Genomic DNA, 20490 nt, shown 5'->3' with positions numbered 1-20490 from the left:
TCTGTAACGAACGTGTGTCAAGGAGACCCCATAGCGCCTACACCCTTGAAATTTTGTACAAAATTACTTCGAGACCCAGGGGTGTACACCTGGGGTACTCCTTTTTTTTAATTTGAAGTAGTTTTTTTTTGTAATTAATTTTTTAAGCTCCTATTTTGCGTAAATTGCCTATTATTGCCTATTAAAGGGATGAAAAATTACTTGCGCATATAAATATTATATATCATTAGAAAGGGTAGAATTTTTTTTCAATGCTGTAACTTGAATAGGGTGGGAGTAAATTGCGTTTTTAGATCAAACTTTTTTAGGCTTAGCTAAAAGTTAGGCACCACTTTCTTTATTAAATATATCAGTAAAAAGTGAAGGAATTGGCCCACAGTTTTCTTTTTGACACGACTGGAAACAGCGACTTTTTTTACTCCAGATCTAACCCGACCTTAGGTTGAAAAACTGAGCTTGTATCTGTAAATGAAAAAAAGTTACAAGCTGTTAAAAATCAAATTTGAATAATCTCATCTTCATTAAAATTATTGATGTTTTATTTGGCGTTGCCAGTTACTTGTTTTCAATTCGCATGTTTCTTCTTTCTTATTCACAAACTTTAAGGGTTTTGATTTTAACGGAAAATCTTAAGTTCAAACATAATTCAAGCACCGAGCTAAAGAGCAAAATACTAGAGATCACGAATATGAAAGCAACTTTTTAAACATACAAAACTGCAGTTTTTCAATGTTCATGAGCACCTTAGCCCTTACGGCTCAGCAAGTTGGTACAAGTTATTTTGAAATCTGGGGAAGGGGTGTTTTTTGATCCAATGGAAATTATGGGATGGGATCATAATGCGTTTATAATCTGTTTCTTTTTAATTGGCAATTTAAATCTTTGCTAATCAAATAAAATTGCGAAGCAATCTTCGGGGATTGGTGAGCCTCAGCGAGCAAGGGGCAGAGCCCCCTAGTTATTTAAATATTTAAAAATACATAAGTAGATGAACTATATTAAGTGATTGTGTTTAAAAAAAACAATTGTTTTTGTAAATCGCAGTTATAATATTGTAAAAAGGGTCGTCCACAAGTGATGTCATGCCTTGAGGGGGGAACAGGTTCATGAAATTGTGACAAGGCAAAGAGAATGGGTGACAAAAAATGACATAAGACAGTTAGTATAACACTATGTTTATAAAAAATAAGGCATGTGACAAGAGGATGAGAGGCGACAAAGTGGAAGGGTATCAAATATGTTGAAAAAAGTGTGACATCAATCATTTAAGGACAGCCCATTAGTACTCCTTCAAAATCTCAATTTACTCCTTCTAAACTCCTCCAAAACTCCTTCATTTTATTTCTGAAATTGATTACGAACCCTGTTTACGCAGGGGTTATGTTCCACGGAAATGCAGCTTAAATCAAAACCGTGTTAATTAATACTTAATGTTAAGTGTTAAAATAGGGGTTAGACTCAGATGATGAAAAAAATAATACTTCATTCCAGTGATAGATAAATATATATAATAAGTTTAATGTGATTCCGTTAAATGGGCACATTGTGCATAAAGGAAACATGAATTAACTTAATGTTAATAAAAAAAAAGCGCTGGTTATGATTTTCTTTTGGTAGTCATTAATTATTTTTCCCTGTAGTTCTTTGTGATGCATTAATGCATCTATGACCACTCACGTCATTTCCATAACGGGATCTTCCTTCGCTAACAAATCGGAAAGATCATTGGTCATTGTCAACGAATGACTTAAAATTTTCAGTGAGAAAGCTTTTGACTGTGTGTCATCGATGTCAGTATCCTCGTTGGTTCGTTCTCCATTGTCACTTCTAAGCTGTTCTACTGTATTCAATTTTCTATAGCTATTTTTCATATTTTACCATGAATTTCCTTTTGTTTCTTTCTAGTTAACAACTGCTCAGATACTGGCACAGGCTCATCTTCAACAAGTTCAACCGCAACAAGTTTCTATTACCGGTGGTACAGCTACCTTAGTTAAGACTGTTTCTGCTCCTTTGAGTGGAGCTTCTTCAATGGCTATTCCTGTATCAGCTGTCACAATGGGTGGTGTCAACATAAATGTGAGCTTACCCCAGGTATATTTGATTTCATTTTCCTTCATATATTGGTCACTTTTATTTTCTGCCTCTTTTTACACCAATTTTTTTATTGGATATTACTTTTTTATAAATGCACATGAGGTGGCCAACACGTGGATCAGAGAACAAATAATTGATCTGCATAAGTTCTTTTACATCTACTGCATAGTGTCTTCTGTACAACTTTTCTTGTCTAAAAGTAAAATAGTATTGTTCTTATTGCTAGATAAATTTGTACATTGAAGATTGAAAATTTTGTTTGCTTATGCCTTACAAAAGTGTGGCCTTCTTACAAAAAAGGCTTGAGCTTCCGATTGAGTGAACTGCTTTCATTCATATTTATGGTGACTTTTGTGTTAATTTTTTTATATATTTCAACAAATATACAGCTACAAAATGCAAAGTAAATATTTTATTCCCATCACCATCAAATAGATAATGCCAAAGGTTCATTGCAGCATATATAAAATTAAACTAGTAGACAAGTTGCTGATCCCTGATACAGAATATTGAGTAGACATCCCCCCCCCCCCCATCCTCAAATCTTGCCAAAATCCCGAGGATCCACCTAAACAGTGAGTGAAAAAGTTACTGATTAAATGGCGCCTTAATAATTAGTTAAAAGCATTAATACAGTAAAAGTGAACCTGTCTCATTCATTTAACCGAACTTTCTTCAAATAGTTTATATTTCATGCTCCCTCAAAGAAATATAGAGGGAAAAAATAGGTCAGAAAATTTTGAATCAATCTTATAATCATACCCTTTTATTCTGGAAAGGCTGGGTGAAGGAGGGGAGAGAGAACCCCAATAAACAACATTAGCTAAAAGGGATTTTGTAAGGCAAGTGCTGAAGATGATGTCTTTCCAACTCACCCTTCATTCTCTTCTTCTTAAATTTCATTGTAGAAAAAAAATTATGTTCTCTCTCTCTCTCTTTTCATGAATCTATTCATTTCAGATAAGATTTGATCCAAATTTGTAAGATCAAATATTCTTGAATTGTCAACAACTTAAATGGCAAGTGTCATTTTGAAAGTGCTTTGTTTTTAAAACAGTTCAAAAGCTGTTAGTAAGAATTTGAAATGAAAATAAAATCAAACAAACAAATTTAAGATCAGAAGTGAGCAATTTTCCTACTCATATTTGAGAGTGTTTTGTTTCTGCAAAAGATTTGTTTATGTTTCTGAATATATTAATTATTCTTTTATTCGTACATTGTTATCCCTTATGACTACCCAAACTGAAATTGGTTTGAAGGTATCAGGTATTCTTTCCTGAAGAGAATCCCATAAAAGAGGAATGATCAGGGATTCTTACTTATTATTTTAGTTACAGTCGAATTTGTTTATAACGTGTGTGGAGGAACCGCAAAATTGGCTCTGTATAACCGAGTGCTCTTAAAAAACGGGTAAAAGCCAGACACATTTCCTTTGTTTGCTTTTTTATTTCTGCTTAGTACTAAAGAAGTTGATTAATAAAATTTGAGCTGTCCTTTTGTCTCTTTCTTGCGTTATTGTTTTTTGAAGAACGCTCACGGCCTTAGTAACATTTTCATTATTACCCACGACTTCGAAAAATGCTAGAAGTTTCTCCTCTGCATATCAAAAGCCATTGAGTTCGTAAAGGGTAGTTCAGCTTCACATTCGTCATTATCGTCAGTTTCGTTAGAGGGTTTTTTGTTTAACTACATTGGCCTGAATTTGAGTTACAGTATCCTCAGGAGTAATAACATTAGTATCAATAAAAATATAATTTTCAAATGCTTCTCTACAATAAATTTTGAAAAATGGAGTGTCATCACTTGTTCTCAGTATTTATGCCTCATCTATAACTTTAGATTGATTTTGAAATGTGAAAGGAATTTTTCCAAAAAAGGATTACCTGAGCAGGAAGTCAATAAAAAGTTCATGGATCGCAAAAATATTGCTCGCTTAAAGCGGGGTTTGCTCCTGAAAAGCGAGTTATGTTCCCACAGATTTAACATTGTACCAACCAAATATTTCTAACTTCCTCTCTAAATTTGGGTTCTCGTTAAAAGCAAGATTGACTGTATAGATTTATATAATGTACTAGAGGACCCGACAGACGTTGTTCTGTTCAAACTTTGCAAATTGAAAAGTTAAATAAACTATCAAGTGTTTGAACCGTTTTGTTGAAAAAAGTAAGTAGAAAGAAAATGTTTTAAGCTGCTTGGTGTCAGAATAAGTATATTTATTACAACTTGATTTATTTAACGCCCACTGAGCTGTTATTTTATTAACTATTTTTTTCTCCCGTTCTTGATGGTTTGTTCCTTCAGCCATACTGAAACGATAAAAAGCATCCTTAGATATTAAGTGTAAGAAACCAACTACCCATCTGAAACAAACGGCAAATCTTGCTACGACATCCCCCATATAAAAAAGAGTAAAACAATCGAAAGGATATCGTTTAAAAAATGATAAAGGTAAAAACAGTTCTCTGAATAAGCGAGAATCGGTAACCTCTCCCCTCCCCTTCCCGATGTAAAATAAACGCATTCTTCAACTAAAATGACTAAAAACGCTTTAAAAACGAAAAACAATTCTTTGCAATTTGAAATATTTCACCAAGTAAACAAAAAATACAATAAATTACATTAACAATAGCTTTAAAATGTAAACAAATGATCACACAATTCTATTGTTTGTAGCCAAAGTCGCCAAGCCACAACATTACTGTAATCCAGCCGATCAGTGTGCGAAGCCAATTTCGACCGATTTGCGGTCCGATCTTTTGAACGAAAACTTTTAAAACTTCATATATTGCCTAATTTTAAAACTTCATCTATTGCCTTTCCTTTCCATCAAAGATCTTCCACTTTACTGATCTTTTGTGTACAGAACTACCGTGTTGTAATTTATCTGGACGAAAATAAAATTTGTTTCATCTTTAAATTCCATCATCTTTTCCTTTAATAACGTACTGATTAGTTTGATAATCCTTGAAGTATTCTTGACATTGGTGCAGAAACTCAGATAGATTTGAGCCGAGAAACGAATGTTGCTAGGTACAGTACTTTCTGATTATTTGGTTGGGAAACCCTAAAGCGCCGATCTGGTCACATGGTTCAACTACGATGACAGAACACACGTTTTGCGTGACCCTTCCAGTACTTTACTTTATAATATATATCGGGACCTAAAATCGTTGCTTTCAGAAAATGAAGGCTCCTTTCTCTTTCTCTCTCTCTCTACGATTTATCTATTCTCAATTACAGTAGGAAATATCACAGTAGGAAATTTCATTACAAAAAGCAGAGCTGGCATTCTTATTGTCCTTTGGCAGTGGGTTAAATATTTATTTCAATTCTCGTTCACCAATTGGTTAAAATAATACTAATCATTTGGGAGATATAACCATCCAATGTTGTAATTAATTAACAAAACCGTTTCCTATTCGAGCCATCGCGCTTCAAAACCGTGCTTGCCACAACTTAATTACACACAAAAATTTGATCAAAATCGGTGCAGCTGTTTAAAAGCCTTATGGTGACAAACGTCTGTACAGAAGATTTTTATATATATGATGATGTATAGATTTATATAATATCGAACATATTATATTTTATTTAATATATTAATATATATATATAGGGCAAAACTGGTGCTGCTCAAACTAAAGGGGCTACTACTATAACTAATCAACAACTTCGACAGTTTCAAATTCAACAGCAACTTTTGACTCAAGCTAGAAAAGGAAGCAAAGTTTCAGCAAATCTAACTCAGTTGGCTAAGGTATGTTGAATCATTTTGATATATCTTTCATTAAATTTAAAGTGATTCTGGAATGCTATTTTTTGAAAAATGTGTTTCTATTGATTGAATTTAAAGAGTTGAAAAAAAAGAAAAATTAGTCAATTTAAAATATTAAATAAAATAGACAAAAACATTTTCAGATCTTTCATAGTCAATAAGGTTGCCACTGGAGACTAAAAAAGCGACTTTTGCGACTATTTTTGACCGTAGGGGACTATGGCGACTTTTTTGTTAAAAAACGGCCTTAAAACGACTATTTTTTAAAAATTGGCTACTTTTTACAATTTTAGGCGATTTATTTCATGTTTTGTGATATTTATTGGGGAAAAAAAAAGCAATGGGTGCTATGTGCTCAACACGTGTGTCGAGAAAAATGCTTCCTCTGTTTTAGATTTCAATCCTTATACATCTTGTAAACATTTTAATGTTTCTGACATTCAGAAATTATTTTGGCATTTGCTATCTTTTATAAACTTATTTTATGTTCTATTTTGATAAATAATAAATAAATAAATCTTTTGAAGCATGCCAACATTTAAGTTATATGTCACGGATTATTTTTCCCGTATTTGAGATTTGAATCCTTTTGCATCTTGTGAATATTTTTATATTTTTGACAATCAGGCGTAAGTTACATTGTATGGTGCCTTAGATTAACTTAATTTTGGTTTTGTTTTAATAACAAATTTTGTAGAATTTTGATGACGAACAAATGCTTCTTTGGTTTAAAGAGAATTAAAATCTTAACTCATCACTGTTGGAACAAAAATAAAACAATACAAAACCCTTATTAGACCAATCATTTTATATGGTAGTGAGACATGGGCCATTAAAACAAGAAAATTGGCTATTCGTTTTTAGTCTAAAATGTCTGAGCGGATGCTAAATGAGGACTAATTATGGAACACTCTGTGGCAAAATACCAACGTGTAAAAATAACAAAGGAACTAAAAAAAATGGTATATGGGCACACAAATCATATAAAAATTATCTGGAGGAACTCGGGAAGTTGGTAGACTTTGGAGGAAAACAAAAAAATTAAAAAGATGATTAAAAAAAAACAGCGGAGAGAAGAATAAATCAAATATAAAACAATATCAACTGAACAACTCAAAAAACAAGGCATTTGTAATCACACAGATAAGAAACTCAATCAAGAGTCTCCAGATTCTCTATTAGAATTAACTAACCAATGACTGAAATCAGCTATTGGGAAAAGTGATTTACCCGAAATTAGCACAGCAAAAGGAATAGAAGGTGCAGAAAAGGTACAAGAAGGGGAAAGAACAAAAAGAAACAAAAGTTAAATCTTATTGTTAACAACAGAAAAACAAAGTTTTATTGATTGTGTAACTAAAACCTTAAGAAATGTCTTAAGTTTTCCATTTTGTCATCAAAGTTCAAATGTTCAAAAAGTTTATGCAGTAATTATATGTTTGTTTCAATCACACACAAAACTCAATTTATAACTCTTTTATGTTTTTGAAACCAGAGTAAGTATGTTTAAGTTGCCTTAAAATCAAAAAAAAAAATATCTGAAGGGGTTATTTTTTCACTTTGTGACACTTCAAACATGACGTTACACGTAACATCTTCGTGAGTTATGTGAAAAGAAACTTACTTTTTTAATACTGTAATTCTTTCAAAAAATGCTAAAAATGAACAGTAAATGTTGAAATAAAAGTTAAATCTGAGTAGTTAAGTTCTGATTTTCTTGTATTTACTAAATGTAGTGATGTTTCAAGATGTTGTATTGTGTGTTTGTGTCATGCAATGTAGTTTTTGAGTTAGCAAATTTTAAAAAAGTTTACTGGTAAAAGCAACTTCACAGATTCAAAATGCAACTAACTGTTCCTCTGAGGAGACTGTTTAGGCGACTATTTTTAAGTTTCAGGCTACTGAAGCAACTATTTCCAAGTAAAATTTTGATGGCAACCCTAAGTCAATTCCGCTCGAAAGAGATGCCTAAAAGATGATTAAATTTATTTTGAAGTCTCATAAAGCGAACTGTTATTTGCCACATTCATCTTTTTGACTCAAGCACATTTTCATGCTACATATTCAACTGGTAAACGTAGCAAACATGACTTTTCTTGTGAAACTTGTTTTAAATGGACAACTAGTGTTCAAAAATCTCAAATAAGACTCCCATTATCCTTTAAAAGTCCATATTTTCTTTGAAAAAAATTCAGGTTCTTAAAAAGACATATTTTTTTACTGAACCTAAAAACTACCGTATTTTCCTGCGTATAATCCGCGGATTATTTGCTAAAAAAGGATGAGGTGCGGATTATACACAGCCGCGGATTATCTGTGATTTTTTTTCTTCCTTTTAACACCAGCGTATTGAACCTCAATATTTTTACAGTAGGATTCACCGATCAAGACTGTACGCCGACTGAATGTTGTTTATTTTACGAAGCATGCAAGTTCTTCCTCGCTGCCTGCCTGTATGTTGGTTATTTTACATTGCTTAAGTGTTCCTCTTGGGGATTCAGGTCATGTAAAATAAGCAAGATTATAATGAAATAGGTAGCCATTTGCACAAGATTAGACAGTTTGCTCCTTTGTCTTGACTCTTTTTTTTCAAGTAATTAGCGTACTATAATCAAGATTTCAAAAAGAAATCATTATATTTTAGATTATATTTCAGTTTAATTTTGATTATGCCTCCAAAGTAATTACTTTTTCATGTTTTTAGTTTAGTTGCTCAAATGGTATGTTAAATTCAAACTTTATCTTTTTACTTCGTATAATATGCTGCTGCGGAATATACAAAGCTTTTTCTTTTCTTCAGGCTGATTTTAGGACCTTCGCATTATAGGCCGCCCGCGGATAATACGCAGGAAAATACGGTAGTCAAAAGCCCCAAAGCAGAATACTTGATGATGTTCTGCAGTGTAAAATCATTTGACCAAAATTATTCTGCAAGTACTTCAAGCATTGTATACAGTATACACAAGCAACCAATGGGACCTTTTCCACAAATCGGGACCAAAATCGTTTCATACAGGTGCAACCTAAACCAATTGCGATTCTCCAAAAATATTTTATATGCTTTCTCAAATGCATAAAAAGGGCAAAAAAACACAATTTTATTTAAAAAATCCGCACCTAGGTGTCAAAACTTTTTTTTTTTTGGTTAATTTTACATGGCATAAAGGAACAATTAAAATAATGTTAATAAATAAATAAATTACTAAAGAGAGCAATAATAAAATGAGTTGAGTTAGGGTAGCATATACTAAAACACTTCAAAGTTTCTAAATAATTAACATATTTTCAGGATGCAAAAAGTATTGAAGTCTCAAACAAGACACGCAATTTTCAGTGATAGACGTGTTTCAATGTTTGTATGTTTTCAAGACAAACATTTATGGAGGAAATTGCAGTGGTGAAGGTCAATTGGAAAAATAAGGAAAAGGAGAACCAAAAATGCTGGAAAAATTAGAATCTTTTCTGACTTAAAATATGAAATTTCTGCAGAAACTGCAGATTTTTTTAATTTTAAAGTAAATCTAAAGTTTCTGCAGATGACTTATCAAATTCAACATTTTTTGCAAGTTTCTGCCTAATAGTCGTTATTTCTGAGAAATCAAAGATTTTCTTCTAATCAAAAAAAAAAATCTGTAGAATCGCCCCACAGCAACAGTAAGATATCTAATCCCAGAAATAAAACTAAGATATCTTACTGTTGCTCTGAGGCGACGATATACAGAAAATTTGCCTGAGTTTCCTCTCACATTTGAACAGAATTGTTCTGCAGAGATACGTCGCAAATTTAGTAGTATTCTGCTTTTGGGGTCAAAAGTTAAAATTTTTACTCAATTCTTTCAACATATATTTACATTTCTTTGGACCATTTTTTCTGCCGTGGTTAAAATGTCAGTCTTGCCAAACTGTGAGTTCACAGAAAAAAGTGCTGATTAAAAACAACTGAACTACAACTACTGACTGAACAACTGAACACGTAACTCGTAACTGAACAACAACTACAAAATACTTTCTGTAGGAGATAATTAATAGAATATTTCAAGTATGTTTTTTTTTTTGTTGACTGAACAACCAGTCACATCTTTAAAAAAATGTTTTTGCATTATGAATATTTTGTTCAATCACATTTTTCTATTATCAACATGACTATTATTTACACCAAATGATGTTTTCAAGCACATAATCTGCTCAGAGATACTTTTTGTCCCATTAATGCATTTTGTACAACCATGCCGATCAATACAATCAAATAAAACCATTTATTCTAAAAAATACAGTTACATTTTTGCTCTCAATATGCTTTGTATTGAATGGGGATACAAAATAATTTCTTCAGGAGATAATTACTAGAATATTTAAAGCATTTTTTTTTTTTTGAGCAATCACGATTGCTTATTGCTTTTATTTGACTGTTTTTGCCGTCCTTTGATTTTATTTTCCCACCGCCACTCTCTGCACCATCACCGTCCACCGGCTCCTCACGATGCTGCTCCTATAGCGAAAGCCGTCTCCAGGTTGCATCCTTGTCCTACACGCATACATACACAACTACACGCACACACATACACCTACACACAGACACAAACACATATGCCTACACACACATATACACATAACCCCCCCACACCCACATTCATACACACAACTACCCACACACTTATGCCAGCACACAGACACAAACACACATGCCTACACACACATACACATACCCCCACACACAAACACATACCCCCACACACAAACACATACCCCCACACACAAACACATACCCCTACACACAAACACACATACCCCCCCCCCCCCCCCCACACACACACACGCCTACATACACACACTCGTGATTGCGAAAAACATAATTTGAATTCAAGATGTCAAAATTCAAATATTTTTTTTTCTTTTTTTTTTTTTGAGCAATTACGATTGCTTATTGTTCTCATTTGACTGTTTTGATGTCCTTTGATTTTATTTTCCCATCGCCACCCGTTGCACCGTCGACCGGCTTCTCACGAAGCTGCCCCTGTAGCGAAAGCCGTCTCCAGGTTGCATCCATGTCCTACACACATACGCATTCATACACAACTACACACATATACACACAAACACATACACACACATACACATACACAAACACATACATACACCTACACATGCACACACAAACACATACACTCACACATACAAACAACTACCCACACATTCATGCCTGCACACAGATACAAACACATATGCCTATACACACATACACATACCCCCCCCCCCCCCCACATACCCAGCTAGCACACGAACATTGGCCCAACGTTATCATATTACATCGGACCAACGTCGGCATCTTACGTCGGAACATACCTTAAAACGGTACATCAGAAAACAACTATCCAACCGTTGGTTATTGGTTAGTTTCAAACGTTATTCTAATGTAAAATACAACTGTAAACTAACCATTTACAAACGTAATTTCGATGTAAAATACAACGTTCAACCAATGTAATTCCAATGTAAAATACAACAGTAAACTAACCATTTAGAAACGTAATTTCGATGTAAAAAGCAACGCTTAACCAACATTTTCTAATGTTGTTCCAATGTAAAACACAACAGTAAACTAACAATTTCCAAACATAATTTTGATGTAGAAAAACAATGCTTAACCTACATTTTCTAACGTTATTCCACTATGAATTTCAACGCTAAACCAACTGTCTTCCAATGTTATCTACTTTAACTGTAGCATTTCATTAATAAAATAAGTATCACGAGGTGCTCTTAGAAGAGCGAGTGTAAAGAATAATTTTTCAGTCATATTAACATAAAATGATAAAGTGGCTGAATTTGACATACAATTTATCATTTCCCTATCATTTACAAACGTTTCAATAAAATATGAACAAAAATTTAAGATATTGATAATTCTTACCTTTTATTTTTCGGAATAATTACTAAAAAATTATCTACATAAGCATACATTAGTTTCTTTTTTTCTTTTTCAGGAAATATTAATTACCAGCAAGGTTATTCTTAAGACAGAATAGAATTTTTGACTTTAAAATTCTGCCGTGATAAATAACCCAGCTTGTTTGAAGGTTCAAATTTGCTTTGACCTGAAAGAAGAATTAAAAAATAAATAAATAAATAAAACATACACATTCAGTTAGTAAATCTTCATAAGAATTAAAATGACGTGGGTTAAACTTGAATATCATGAAAAGTACTTATTTTATTGTTTTGCCGAACTATTACACTCTCCCATTTCATTCAAAAGTTCATTTTCATTGATTTGTTTTTTCATTTTATTTTTAGGGAAGGAATTTTAATGTATTTTATCCGTCAAAGAGAAAAGTTCAATCAAAGACACAATTTTATTTCTATGGTAAATTGCATGTGTAATTTTAGCAAAGTATTTTTTTATTATTATTGGGCTTTTAAAATTACAAAAGTTAAACTAAGGAACAACACGAAATTCTGAAACGAATTCTAAGCATTCACGAAAATTCTCTAGAAAACTAGTTAAAGCAGCTATCAAAAAAAATCAGTTCAAATACGCAAAAATTTTAAGAATTTCAATTCATCGGAGATCCCCCAAAAAGAGAACCCCTAGAAACAGCCTCCCCCTAAAAACCCCTGCCAAAACACATTTGTAGAAAAAATTCAAGCAGTTTAAAACGAAAAAATCTGGGCCTGCACAGCTACAATGATTTGTCAAGCTTGGAAAACGAATAAAAGTAGAATGCATTTAATAATCACACACACACACACAAATCTTTTATCTTAGTTTTAAATTTATTGAAAGAAAGAAAAATAGTTGGAAAAATGAATTGATTTACTTTGGAAGACTTGAGTACTTGCGAGGATTGAACACTCCCCGTGAGCAAGTACGACACATGTGAATGTGTATATGTGATCCTGGAATGAAAAAGAAAATGGCTATGCCCCCGGCGCACTCCTCCCTCACCCCTTTCAAATCCTGGGTCTCAACAAGACTGCAGAGGCGGGGGGGGGGGCTTATGGGACGCATTCCGCACGCTTCGCAAAACGCGCAAATCAGCAACGAGCTTGCAATAAATTGGCGTAAATGTGAAACAGGTTTGAAGATTAGAAATAAGTTGGGAATGCGTTTAGTCGGATATAGGTTAGTTTTAAACCATCCTCCGATGCTTCGAATGATCGGATGAGCGTATGAAAAAACCAATATCTAACCAAAACATATTTTCAACCATTGCGATGCATTTTCAACCTTTCTCCGACATAAATCCGATGGTTTGTGCTACCTGGGTACACACACATTCACACACACAACTACTCACACACTTATGCCTGCACACAGACACAAACACACATGCCTACACACACATACACATACCCCTGCACACAACACGCATACCCCCACACACAAACACACATGCCTACATACACACACTCGTGATTGCAAAAAACATAATTTGAATTCAAGATGTCAAAATTGAAATTATTATTTTTTTTTAATATTAGCAATATTTTAAAAACTAATTCATGGTTTGTGCATGGTAAAAACTACTTCAATTACGAGTTAAAATGGCTCATATCCTGAAACAGATCTAGAGGGAGGGGAAGCAAACCAGAACCCATGCTGGAGATATAGCAAGCTCAAGTGACCGCCTAAGTGCCAATTCAGAAGTTTGTCATAACCCTTTTGGCAAGACCAAAAAGAAGGTCATATTAATGATATGAAAGTGTACTTAAACTTCTTGCTTTTGATACGAAAGATATGTTAATACTCTTTTTAAATTCCTTTTATTGACGCAAGATTTATTGGAATTTTATGACTTTAAAATTGAGACTATGTATGAAGGATGTCAAAATTGGTCCCGCCCCCCCTCTTCCCCAACAAAAAGAAAGAAAACGAAAAGATCCAGCCTTGCTTATAATTACTTTGGCCACCATTGACAAACTTTCATATGAGGCAGTGAGAAGCAAAGGGATGCAAGTGAACATTTTCTAGTTTTGAGTAAAATGCATATAAAGATTATGTCCTAGGTAGACTTTCACTGAATTTTTTTTCTGAATCATGCTATACAACAGCACCTACCAGGGCTATTATCTCTTGCCCCAAGACAGAGGAGGGGTTCACCTACCATTTGTACTGGTTGTCTCCAAATTTTTAATTTTGCCACTTGCATCCCTTTGCTTCTCATTACCTGATATGTGTGCTCCTGTACATCAGTATCCATGATATGGATGTTCATGGATAATTGCTACATATTCAATATTATATCTTTGCAAATTATGTATCTTGAGAAACCTTCTGCAAAGTTTTTTTTTTTTTTTTTTTTTTTTTTTTTTTTTTGTCAAAGTACTTAATTATGTACATTCTCATATATAGTTCAGTTTTTTGTGTCTCTGTGAATAAAATATGATTGTGTACTATCTGCTGAAAATTTTAAACTGTTTTTGTGTTTGCAACTCATGCCTGATTTTTATTTATTTTAGGTACCTAGCAAAAGTACTGGAATAACTGCATCATCACTTTCTGCACCAATGAATGCTGTACAAATTGTTCAACATAATGCTCAAGTTGGAACTACTCAGCAAGTAAAAGGATTGCCTGCTGCAATGACAGTACAACAGATACAACAAGCTATGAAAGCTATACCACAAAATCTTCCTGTAGTAAGTCAAAATAAGAACATTATCAGTCTGCTATGTTTGCTCATAAGTTAATATACAGAGTGGTCTGGAATTGGTGTATATCCCGCTTAATTTTCAACATTATGTTAGTTACAGTTGAATGTTAGTTATACACAATTACCTTAAAGTCTTAAGAATCATAAACATGGGCAAAGCACCATCCATGTCTTAAGACAGCTGAATTATGTGCAACGTTCTCGCAGATTATGTGCAACTTTCTCGCAGATCATCTGCATGGTCATGGCAGACACAGAACAGAATTTCATCAATACTATCAAAAAGTGAAAATCTTAATTTAATGTGCATACAAATATGCCTGCAACAAACTTGGAAAACAAAAAATGAAATATATTCGTAAAAGCAAGTTTCTGTAGTTACAGAGAATTTTTTTTAAAAAGCTCTGTAAAATGATTGATTAATCATCTCCATCCCTATTCCAGGGCATAAAACTGGTCAGTAAAAGTCAGTAAAATTCAGTATTTTAAAAATTGGTCATTTTAAGTCAGTATTTACATAACATTTACTGTCAAATGTTTTTCATTTTCTTGTAAACTTGCCAAAAAAAAAGCTTTAAAATGCTGATATAGCAAAGCAATTTTGCCAACCTGATAGTCTGCTTCACTTGATCAAAATCATTTATTATCTTTTATTGGATTGGGATAATCTAGTTTTATGACAAACCTAGCTTTTTTCCCCCTTTGAAATTGGTTAAGTTCTTAGAGACATTTTCCTATTTTTGTCCCAAGTATTTGTGGTAAGATGAGGATAAAATATAAGAGCATATATGGGTTTTTTTCTTTTTTTTTTTTTTTTATGACAGCTGACACTATGTCAAGATGAGTAAAAATTTGTTATGTTTAAATTGTTATCTTTATATGTTGCCTTTAAGTTTCATTATAAGTTCTTGCAGTATATATGGATGACCATCTAGGAAGGTCATGGGGCAGACTCCACCATTGAATTTCTTTTTCTTGGAGGGGGAATGGGGACTGTTTTGAGGGGTATTTTTCCCTTTTATGGAAGGGGGCTTAGAGATTTTTTGGGGGAGTACGCCATAGTTCTTGGGGGGGGGGGTAGCTGTGGCATCCTTGCAGCATAATTGAACTTACAAATGAGGCAGTGAGAAGCAAAGGGATGCAAGTGAACTATTTTAACCCATTAAGCGCCAAAGCTCCCATTGCGGGAACATCTACTTTAAAATTTTTTTCATAAAGAAGTTGGAGCTATTTATAAAAAATACATTCCATGTGAATTTTAACAAAACGGAGTATATTATAAAAAAAATTCAGTAAAAAATTTGAATTTTATACATTTTTCTACATTTTTTCAAAAAATGGAACTTAAAATTTTTTACAAAAATTTAAAAAACAAAAAAAAACTAAATTATTGGAGTTTTAATTTGTTTCAAGTGCTCTGCATATTTAAAGCAAATATTCTAACAAATAACATACAAAAAACCCGGAATGAAACGATTAGTTTAAAGCAATGCTAGAAGCGCTTAAAGTTTTTGCTCCCGGAGCAGGAGCTTTGGCGGGGACCGGTAGCATTCTTCCTCTTTTATGTGCAAGGGCTTACAATGAAGAAAGGAATGCTGCTAGGCAGAAAGGGGCAACCTATGTCACGAAGCACGTGTACTTCTTTCGGGTCTTTCGCAAAAGGATTCTTGGAACTATGTTTTGTTAATGTTTCCACTATTCTCAAGATAGTTTGACTGATAAGAGAAAATATACTAAAAGACAGTATATTCAGTACAAATACGTTATTAGTAACAAATGAAAGAGAGTGTTTCAAATCCATTCAAACTGTGAGAACATCAGTGTGTAAAATGGAAAGATAACAAAATAGTATGTTTAGCTTCGAATTTTCAGACGGAAGCTCCCTTAGTAATTGTCAAAAGATGGTGTTCTGAAGAAAAAAGAGAATGGATTTGCCTCAACCGCATTTAATTTCCTCACATAATAAAAATATGGGTGGTATGATCTCTTAGATCAATATCTAAGAACGTACAGGCCTCGTATCAAAGGAAAAAGATGGTGGTGGCCTTTTTTTTACGAACACACGAAATATGGCTGTAGTAACAGACTGGAGAATGCACAAAGAGTTCCAGGGGGAAATGACGCAACTAACATTTTTAAGGGATATAACTACAACTTTAATGAAAAGTTCAAAGGAAGATTACGTAAATCCCCAGTTAGGGCCTTGCGGACCAGTAAACTCTACTGTAAGTTTTGATGAAGTAAAATATTTTATTATAAACGCGGAAAAACAATCTCAATGTAAATAGTGTAAAAAGAACACTCGAACCAAGCATAAAAAATTCAATGTAATGCTGCATCAATACTGTACCGGATTTTTTCAAAAAAAAAGTTGATGATCAATAAATTGAGTAAATTTTTTTTTTTTTTATTTATAGTTTGTTTACTTTCAGTGCTTCTCATTTTGCTTGAAATGCAAATGAAATATAGCTCCCATTTTGGAATATAGCACAGATACACCTACGTACGTCATTTTTGTGTGATGGATTTCTATATTTCTTCATAAAAGAGCAAGAATATAATATTTGAGAAGCGGCTCTTTTAAAACGCGATCGGAAAAAGAAATAGAAACGAAACCGAACGCAGTTGAGGCAGCGGATGTTTTCCCCCTTCAAAGCGCCAAAGCTCCCACTACGGGAACAACCTATAATTTCTAAACGGTTGCAGTTTTTTTGAAAATTTCAACTGCAATGTACTATTAATATGTATCTTTTATGAAAATAGTAAATTTTTCTAGATTTTTTTATGTAGTTTATATAGCGGCGTTTAATGGGTTAAGTTTCGAGTAAAACACGTTTAAAGATCAGATCCTAGGTAGGCTTTCATTTTTTTCTAAATCATGCTGTACAGCAGCAGCTACTAGGGCTACTAGTACAATCTCTTGCCCCAAGACAGAGGAAGAGGTTCACCTACTATTTGTACTGGTTATCTCCAAATTTTTAATTCTGCCACTTGCATCCCTTTGCTTCTCACTACCTCAAACGTGTATCATATATGTTTCGTATATGTGTATAATAATAAATAGTACGTGAAGCACAAGTTAGTGTTAATTTATAAGAAAATAACATCATGTTGAAATTATTTAGAAAAACAGAAAATAGGGTATCCCATAATTATAGGCATTTTTTATTTTATAAATTATATTTTCAGTTAAGAAACACTGTTACAAATTTTAATATGATATTCTGATTCTGTTACCCATAATTACTTCAAACACGCAGTTTTCCGTTGAAAATATCAAGTTTTTCATTACCTATGGGTAGGCGTTTCTAGATTTCTGAAATATTCAACCCGGGCACTGGAATGCTTCCCCTCCCCCACCAGCGTAGCAAGTATTCAAAAGTGTATGTGTTTCGGATAAAGTAAGAATAGCGTGCAACCCTAGCTTTAACCGGTTAAAGCGGGGATTAGCAACGCCTTGTGGCTAAAGCCCGAAGAGCTCCTAATGTTTCCCGCTTTAACTGGGTAAAACTGGGTCTAACCAACACCAGTCGGTTAAAGTCCAAAGTTACGTTTTAAATTTTTATGAAGCAACTTTTTATAGTTATAGGTAGTACACAAATGAAAGTAAATCGTAAAGATATTAAGTTATCAATAAAACATAAAATAAAAGTAATCAATAAATAAGGACGTTAAGTTATATATTAAGTTTTTTTATACGTGTAGGTATAGGTAGTACACAAATAAAAGTAAATCAAGTTATCAATAAAAATAAAAGTTAAAAGTAATCGATGAATAAGGACATTAAGTTATTAATACGAATACAAATTAAAATAATCAGAGATATTTTTAACTTCTATTTGTTATTACAAGATAAACTTGAATGGCATTTAGAGTTACATAAAATATTTGCCGCATTGCAAAGACATTTTTTGGTGCCACATTTTGTTTTACAGTGGCATTTTTTGAATTCTTGACCACCAGAAGTTGATTGTAGGTTTGCAAGTTGCCGTAAAGATTTGTTCTCATCTGAAACATCCCCAATGTTTACAAATTGGAATTCACATACAGTAAATTGATTTCTTGAAAACATTTCAGGAATTGTTCCTTTCTCATTACCCAATTTATACAACCCATTCTCATTACATTCAAGAATTGTTAAAATAATATTTCTAAAGTCGCCCCTGCCTCTATCTACATCAGGAATTTTAACTCTTACGTTATCACCAACTTTGCAAGGTGGATACTTAGTATTGGACAAAGATATCAATTTTTTAGCCTGTTCTGCTAAGTTTGCTTTTGCTTCATTTCTATTATTACTTATGTTATTTTTTTTAGAGCATAAATCACATAATCCATTTATGTTTTTGCATAGTTCACACTCAGCACTGAATACCATTTCTTCTTTACTTTCAGTTTCTTTGAGGCTTTGTTCTTATTCTTTCATGTTCTTAATTAGTTCCTCTAAGTGCTCTTCGCTAAGGACAGTACCAATTATTTCATTCCGGAGACCAGATGACTTCAAACCAACTTTCATATCACAGCCGAACATTGCTTTATATGGTGAACGTTTTATGCCATCATAGTAGGCTCTGTTTTTCATTAGCTGAACAAATCAAAGTCCTTCAGACCATTTTTCACAATTTTTGTCCTTCATCCAGGTCATGAGCATAATTTGAACATCCTGGTTTGCTCTTTCCACGCTAAATGGCTTTGACTGTGACGTGGTTTCCTGTGTATTATTTTTAATCCTGTCCATAGAGATTTTAAATTTTCAGCCACTTTGTTGGAAAACACCCTCCCATTATCGGACTGCAAAATTGACGAGGATCGGAATATGCAAAAAATGTCCAACAGCACTTTAGCGACCTCTTCAGCAGTTTTACTGTTCAAGGGTCTAAGCTGCACAAACTTCGTCAGATGATCTTGGTATACGAGAATAAATTTATAATTGCCATCAGGATTAGTTTACATATCAATCAAATCTACTTGGCAACAACTATTCTTTTCATTTGATAAAATCGGTTTGATCACAATACCTTTTTTACCAGATTTTAACTTCATTTGGCACAACTTGCACAGCTGAAGATATAACATTATAGCTTCCTGAGTGACATTTTTGTATTTTTTTTTTTTTTTTTTTTTGAGCTTCGTTCACCAGGGTGGCGACAGATCAGGGAGATCAGGGAAAGGTCAGGGAACTTTATTAATCAGGGAAATATCAGGGAATTTTGAAAAAAATAACAAAAAATCAGGGAAAATTGATTTTTTGAAGAAAAAAAAATTTTTTTTTTTTTTTTGCTTTACAAAATTTAAGTACTTTTAATTCCCTGCGCATTTTCCGCTAATTATCTGTTCCAAAAAAAAAAAAAAAAAAAGTAAAAGTAATGAGGTGCGATTATACACTGCCGCATATTTGTGCATCTTTTTTCCTCAACGTCAAAGTATTGAATCTTACTTACTAACCACAGGATAAACTTCCTAAGATTGCTTTTGTGTCTGTTAGGTTGTTTATTTTACCTAGCTTGAAATTTCCTTTTACGCTTTCAATGCTACGTAAAATAAACAACCATACAGGCAAAGAGGAAGCCTTCAATTATGCCTTAGCTCCTTTGCCTTTATTCCATTGTCTCGAAGTAATTAGCGTACTGTAATCACGATTTCAAGAAGAAATCTTTCCTTTTTGAATCAATACTATAAAAGTTTAAAAGTTATTATTTCTTTGCATTTTTAATTTAATTGCTAAAATTGAACTTTCAATTAAAAAAACTTTGTTTTTTGCCGTTATACTATTTGTTGTCACCGCAGATTATAAAGGTTTTCTTTTTTCAGACTTTGGTGATTCTTTAATTTTATAACCAAGTTGTATTCTTCTTTTATATATTTTGAAATTAACTAATTGCTTTTTTTCCCCTTTTTTTCCCCCTTGCATTTCAAAGTTGTTTGTTACAAAAGCAATCTAAGATTTTTTCTCGTTACATACTG

The 20490-nt window shown here is 33.1% G+C and overlaps 1 protein-coding gene across 1 annotated transcript in view; it reads left to right on the top strand.

Annotated features, from left to right (window-relative positions):
• Positions 1–20490, top strand: part of LOC129232473 (helicase domino-like) — a 295627-nt gene that overhangs the window by 272166 nt on the left and 2971 nt on the right. The window contains exons 40-42 of the mRNA XM_054866621.1: positions 1906–2094; positions 5714–5854; positions 14333–14512. Coding sequence (XP_054722596.1) covers positions 1906–2094; positions 5714–5854; positions 14333–14512 — 510 coding nt within the window. The remainder of the gene's footprint in view (positions 1–1905; positions 2095–5713; positions 5855–14332; positions 14513–20490) is intronic.

Source organism: Uloborus diversus, chromosome 1 (genome assembly GCF_026930045.1).
Source record: "Uloborus diversus isolate 005 chromosome 1, Udiv.v.3.1, whole genome shotgun sequence".
NCBI classification, from domain to species: domain Eukaryota; kingdom Metazoa; phylum Arthropoda; class Arachnida; order Araneae; family Uloboridae; genus Uloborus; species Uloborus diversus.
The sequence above is the reverse complement of the archived record's forward strand: the minus strand, read 5'-3'. Positions and strand labels throughout refer to the sequence as shown.